The sequence below is a fragment of the Benincasa hispida genome, chromosome 7 (assembly GCF_009727055.1).
Source record: "Benincasa hispida cultivar B227 chromosome 7, ASM972705v1, whole genome shotgun sequence".
Taxonomy (NCBI): domain Eukaryota; kingdom Viridiplantae; phylum Streptophyta; class Magnoliopsida; order Cucurbitales; family Cucurbitaceae; genus Benincasa; species Benincasa hispida.
The window spans coordinates 24501197-24508687 of NC_052355.1; the positions used below are offsets into that span (position 1 = coordinate 24501197).

The window sequence follows — 7491 nt, forward strand, 5'->3', positions numbered from 1 at the left end:
GAAAAAAAAGGTTTTTTTCATCTTCCACTTGCACTATTATAAATACTCCAAAATGTGTTGGAGTTGTACGGTATTGAAAATATTGAAGTTGTTGAAGGTTTTAGAAAAATATTTTTTTCCCTCAAAACAAAATCATTCCCTCTCCAAATTATTCAAAGAAACCTACAAAGTCTCTACGGTTCTCTAACCAAAAAATACCAAGGTCTCTACATGGTGGTGTCTATTATTTTTTTAATACTTGTTGTTGTATTTTTTATTGTTCATTTTCAAAGTTTTTGGAGAGGAAATCATGAAGAGACTAGTCTTCAAGGATATGTTTTCCGAATCTTTTCTTTGTTTTCATTTCCATATATATATGTATGCTTAATTGAACATGTGTATTCTGTTTCCATCACATATATTCTTTGCACATTATGTAAAATTAAAATTAGGACGCAATCTTTTTTGCAATGGGTAATGTGTATCCTTTCAATTTGTTTCAGATCATGCGTTTCATCCTAATTTTAATTTTCAAATGTATATAGAATAATGGTGGGGTTATTAATTCTACAATTGTATGTTGAATGAGGGTTGCTCAATTGGATGCTTTCGGTATTGGTTCTAGATTTTTACTATATGTTAAAGATTCGATATGTAAAGGGCTCGTTGTTTTGGACAATTGTTTTATAAGCTATCGAGTCTATATTTCGTGTCGATGGTGATCAATTTCTGATTTCGATTTTCTAAAAAATGGAGCAAGGATGGATTATTACGGATAATCCCATCATAGGATATACATATGTTTATGCATATTTTTTTAATGTAAATGTTATGTCATAAAATTGGATGCTAAATTAAGCATTTATATTATAATTATTATAATATGTAGATTAGATATATGGATAGATAGATATATTTTTTCATTACTTTAAATATATAAGTGTTATGTATGTAATGGAAAAGGAATTGCATACTTTCATAATAAGACCTACGTTTAATTCGATTAGAAATAGAATTAATCTTTTATTTTGGTTTTGATAGGATTAAATTGAGTTCTTGAATAAAAGATTAAATGTGTAACAAATGTATCTATTTGGAACCTTTGTTTAAGAATAGTTCTGTTTAGGTTGGGGTATTTAAGCTGACGATAACGGAACACTTCTACTTAGGAACTGATCTAAAAGGTAAATAGATAGATTTGTTACATGCATGCAATAAGCGATTCATGTTTATTAAAGTGTTTAATAAACATAAATTAAAGTTGTTAAACTATCCAACATAAATATTACTTTGGAGAATTTTTAACAAACACTTAGTAAAATTATTAGCCGAATTTTCTAAGTTAATCAACCCAGGTAAAACACTCAGTTGGAGGAAGATGAGTATCTTCCTTTTACGTTTCACACCATGAGATCTATGTTCGATCTTGAGGCGTCTTTGCTTGTGTCCCCCTATGGGGATGTTTGCATAGGTCGATATCAAGGTGAACGAAGAGAGTGTTTATAGTAAGTGGGAGCAGGATGTGTGTCACAACATCCCACGGTCTTTCTCATTAGTTTGTAGTAAACTTTCATGCTTGGCCTCGAGGTACTTTTGCTTGATGGCATTTGCTTAAATTTTTTACTCAAATCTCGTGAAATGGATAGGATTGCTTTAGGTTTTGCCCTAATCAGTTGTTCCATACGGTTGGCTCATTGGGATGGAACTCTAGAATCTAAAATGAGGGGTTACATTCATAAGAAAATATTAAGCAAGTTAATATTTTCTAGACCAAATAATGGTGAACTAATAATTATAAGGACAAGAGCTTTTCTGGTGTAATTATTGGTTGAGATTGTCTCAATTGAGTGAAGAGGTATCTGATCACTACGGTGACTTTTACCCTACCCCACTGAAGCATCATTGTAAAATAGATGTCACATCGGGTTCATTAGCTTTTTGCTAAATTAATTGATTAATTAATTGGGTAAAGTGTTTAATAACTAATATAAATAAATTGTATGGTTTCAACGATTTCATAATGACGAGCGCTACTTTAAACATGCTTTTCACCAATAAGTTAAATGATGATAACTATATAAGTTGGAAAAATACTATTAATACGATTCTCATTATCAATGACGTACGATCCGTCCTAGTTGAAGATCATCCTCAAGCCCTAATCGTTAATGCATCATGAAATGTTTGGGAGGCATATGAGCGATTGGTAAAAGGGAATGGAAGGCTTAGACGTATATTTTGATCAGTTTGTCTGAAGCTTTAGTCAAGAAGCATGAGTCCATGCTCATTGCTTTTGTGAGATCATGAAGTCCTTGAGGGGAATGTTTGAATAACTGTCCTCACAACTCAAGCATGACGCTCCTAAGTATATCTACAATGTCCAGATGAAATAAGGAACATTTGTTCGTGAACATGTTCTTCTTTATCCTCTAAACTTTACCTGAAATCAAAATATAACTTATCAGAGATTGAGAGAGAAACTCGCTCAACGTATGCCATGGGTGCTGGAAATCGGACTGAGCGGTGGAGCTGTGCTGAACGGACCGAGTTGTGGCTGGAACGGCGTTGGAAGTCAGATCCTACAAAGGAACTATGCTGAACGGACCGAGCGGCGGAGTTGTACCCAACGAACAAAGCCAACAACACGAGCGTAAGTGTAAGTGAATGGAGAGGAAAGCTTTGATGAGCTTGACAGCAAACTCTAGGAAGGGGAGTGAGAAGGGGGAGGGACTCTCGGCTGTTCGTAGGGATAGGAACTCGGGGTGGAGGCCGGAGGCAGACGGAGATGAACTCGTGGTGGAGGCAGACGGCGGACAGAGACGAACTCGCGGTGGAGACGGAGGCAGAGGGAGACCGAGGCGGAGGGAGACTGAGGCGGAGGAAGCGGCAGACAAAATTACAACCGTGGTGAAGATGAATACGATGGAGCCTAAAGATTAAAAAATTGCATCTTAATTACAAAATTTTCATTTAACCATTTTTACTTAAATGCCTCAAATACTAAAACTATTAAATATATTGTCAATTTTAACTAAAGGCATCCAATTTTCATTTTAGGATTAGGCAACTTTTCAAATGTAAACTCTAAAACCTATATTAAAAAAAATCCAAAACCTAGGAATTAAATACATTTTTTTTAAAAAAAAAATCTTATTTTCTCAACATTTAAGAAATTTAACTTAAATGCCCCAAATGTTAAAACCATTAATTATATTATCAATTTTAAGCAAACTTTTCAAATGTAAACCCTAAAATCTAGGAATTAATTTTTTTTTTTTTTTTTGTACAATCATCTATTTTTTCAATATTTAAGAAATTTAACTTAAATACCCCTGACTATGAGATCTTAATTTTCCAAATTATAGTATGGATTGTGTCATTACTAGTATGTTTTTCTTCAAATATTCTCATTTTTCTTTATTGACGTTGTTACTAGTATGTTTTTCTTCAAATATTTTCAATTTTCTTTATTGAATCTAATGTCTACTTAAAATTAAACCCTACATAAACGCTATTAATATTTTCCTAATTTAACATTAATTTATTATATCATAACGAGTTTTCCCGAATTTAAAAATAAATTTACTAAGCGTGGTTAATATTTTTCTTATGCATAATTAATTATCAAACACCTCAACTAATTTATTTATTATTTATTTTTAATGAGAATTCATGGAAGTCATATATAATGATACTACAAAACAATCATGGAAGCCCAAAACTCTAAAAAAATAGATTTTGTTTCCTGCAAAAGCATTTTTTTTATTTCACAATTTAATGATTCTAAATAATTGTCACGTCATTATAATAGTTATTAATTGTTGACACCAGAAAACTATCATAATAGTTAAAAAGTTCGAAATTTTCCATTTTTTCTTGCAAAAAACGTGCTTTTTTATTTTCCTAAATTTAAAGACTCTTTATTACAATCATTAATTTGTGACACAAAAAAACTGTCATGAATTTTTAAAAATCCAGAAAATTTTATTTTTCCTAAAAAAAATTGCATGAAATGACCTTTTATGACTGTTTTTCCACTCTCCCCTCCAAATGTGCTACCGTGCATGTGTCATAGATTGTATATTTTCTTGTAGTGTTTTAATCAATTTTAAGAGGAAACTCTACCAAATTTTTTAATGAATTTTATAAAAAAAAAAAAAAAAAAAAAAAAAAAGATTTTGTTAGCCATGTTTTATAAAATGTATTTAGTTTTCAAAAAATCAATAATAGATTCCATAGTTTTATTGGAATCTATTGTTGGTACTCTGCATTCTAGATTTGGTAGGATAATCTAGAGCTGCGTGTAACATTTATCCTATAATAGTCTTATGCATTTATTGCACTATTCACTGCATTTTAAATTTTGTGAGAGAAAAAAAAGAAATGAGAAAATATTTCTAGTTGAAGTCTAAGGAATATTAAGACACTTTTAGAAAGGGAATGTAATATAAGTTGAAAAGAAGATAAAAGATACAACACTCATCCAAGACTAGGATTCAATTTTATGATATTGAAAGATTTATAGTGAAAATTGACATAATTACTTGTCCAAAATTTAAAGACGAAAAATAATATTTTTCCATCAAAATTAAATGACTAGAGATGTATATCGGTCGGTTCGATGTCTGTATTAGGGAAAAATTGACACCGAAATCAACCGATCGTTTTTTTTTTTTTTTTTTGACTCCTATATCAGTCTTTAGGCAGTGGTAAGACTATGAAAAGAGTGGGGACTGAGAGCATAGTATAGAAGTGGTTGAGGATGGGTATAGTGGGTGAGTTGGTGATGGACATATGGTCAACATTTGTAGGAAGACAACCTCTACTATTGAGTATGACCTTACTAATAATTCTCTAGTCTTTTTTGCTAAGAATGTCCCATTTATTGCTATAGCGGACCAACACCTTGAACTTATACATATATGCTTCTTTTTTATTTTTCAAATTATCTTGTTGTATTTAAAGAAAAAAAAATATAGATACTATTCATGAACTTGATATGTAGGAGTTGTTATATAAAGTGAACCCTTCAAACACTAATTTTATCAAATTATTGATAGGGTTATTTTCAACTATAGGAAAATAAATCAAAATGTTTATAAATATAGCAAAATTTTACTATATATCTGTGATAGATTGCTATAGACTACCATCGCAGTCTATTGTAGATAAACTGTGATATTTTGTTATTATTTATAAATATTTTCAGTAGTTTTGTCATTTAAAATAATTTCTCTTATTGATAATATATTTATTTAATTTAGACCCAATCATTCAAGCGGACAAAATTGAAAGCTTTGATTGAAATAACAAAATTTTGAATTTATAGAATGTCATCCTATTGTTAGGAAGATAATTGTTTTAAATGATAAAATTGCTAAAAAAAATTTAAAATATAACGAAATGTCACTATCTATCATTGATACACAATAATAGATACTGATAGACATCAGTGTCTATCACTGATATATAATGACATTTTGTTATAGTGGTAAATAAATTGATCTATTTTTTATATTTAAAAATAATCATAGATAGAATTAGTTAAATTAAAAAGAGAGAACCAATAAAATTAGGGGAAAACACAAGGAGATCTATATTTCATATAGAAAATCTATATAAGAGATATAATTCGTTATGAAAAAGAAAAATAATAGAGTTTGATAGAGTTTCTCTTTTCAATATGATCAATACAATTACAATATATCCGAAATAAGGAAGGAAAAAGTGTTCTCTAGCTATCACTAGCCTTTACAAATCATTTATATTCTTGGGAATTATTTTATTGAATAACCTTAATTACCGTCTAAAATATCAATTACTAGTTATATACTTTTAGAAAAGTACAGATTGGATTTTGAAATTTTATAGAATCATTATTTTGATCTCCAATCATTTTTCATATAATTCATTCATTTTTTATTCAACAAATTTGTATGGTGAAAATTATAACCTTTGATCCTTAAATTAAAAAAAATATATATATATATATATATATATATAGTTGTGTTCACGAATATTCAAGTTTATTTTGAACTTAGAAATTGATCAATATATTAAGAGAAAATGAAAAATTATATTCCCATTAAAATGAAGAATACATAGTATAGCTCTTACATAATACAAAGATCCCTATTAAAGCTCTTATATAGTCCACCTTCTTAACTATTCTTACATATACGTTGTATTAATTTTTCATACATAATTATAATGATAATACTATTTTATTTTTGGTAGTTTTACACTAAGAAATCTTCCACAAAAACAACTCGACAAGACACTAGTTGAATGAACAAATCATCAATCATATGTGACAAACTTCATTTCAGTGCGTGGTGATTATAGTGATCATAATTGTGAGTATCTAGCTTTTTTTATACTTTTACTCTCTTAAACAATTTTCTAATTGAAAATTTTTCATTTTAGTTTTTATGGCAATTGTGTAGTTGATTTGTTACCAGAGTTTGGTTACTCAGATGGAATGAAATGTTATTTTTTTATTGCGAGAATGGTAATGTATTAAATTGTGTAGATGGATGAAATGCAGAATGATAGATTCATTTGTGTGTTGTCTAAGTGAAATGAAAAATGTCATATATTGTTGTTGATTGTAAAAAAAGTCATATATTATTGTTGATGGCAAAATTTAGATAAAAAAACTCATCTAACTTTCACGTACTTTCAATAGTGAATTTATAATTTTGGAGAAGGAAGACGACTTGCAAGACAAGAAAGGATAACACTGATGTGGTTTCTGTCACATAACCTTCGACACTTAAGTCAGTATTCAGCAAATGGTCAAAGAAAGCTAAAAATGGGGAGAAGAACTTAACTTTGAGTGTGCCTATGACCCCTTATTTATAGTAGGGTGGACTTAGGGTTCCGCATCCAAATACGGTTAGAGAATAGGATTCTGAATTGAGATTAGGGAATGTAAATTTGGGCGGAAGATTAGATCATGGTCTATAAGAAGCAATTCTTCAGGGATGAAAAAAAAACATTCAGATGTCCATTAGAAAGAAACAATCTTTAAAGATGTTAAAAAATCTGATGACGGAAAAAATTTGATTACTCAACTAAAATATTTTATGATTGAATTAAATTGTATTCATTATTAAATAAGAATTATTTAGCGGTAGAAACTTATTTTTAAGAATAATTGAATGGGCCATAAAAATTGTAGAAAATTCCAAATTCTTCTCGACCAATTGGAAATTGGATTAAAAAAGAAGCCTACGGTTATGGTTGAGGTCCAATGATTTGGCCTCCATTATTCTGCAGAGTTTCTTCCAAATCCATCGAGAAGTTGGTAGAAGCTTATGGAAATCAGAAAGAAAGAGAGGAAAAGATCACCAGAAAACCCACGAAGCAACTCCTCTGTTCTGTTTCTTCCTCTTTAAATCCCCTCAGACCCAACGGTGACAGAGCATCGAAGCAGCAAACAAAATCCCAGATCGTATCAATATCCATCACTTTCCACAATCCTAATTCAACAACAACAACAACCATGTC

At 30.0% G+C, this 7491-nt stretch overlaps 1 protein-coding gene across 1 annotated transcript in view; it reads left to right on the top strand.

The window, feature by feature from the left end:
• The first annotated feature begins 7187 nt into the window (after positions 1 to 7187).
• Positions 7188 to 7491, top strand: part of LOC120081261 (17.6 kDa class I heat shock protein 3-like) — a 1057-nt gene continuing 753 nt past the window's right edge. The window contains exon 1 of the mRNA XM_039035984.1: positions 7188 to 7491. This exon is cut by the window's right edge and continues 753 nt beyond it. Within this exon, the coding sequence (XP_038891912.1) occupies positions 7235 to 7491 (257 nt within the window). The 5' untranslated portion in view covers positions 7188 to 7234.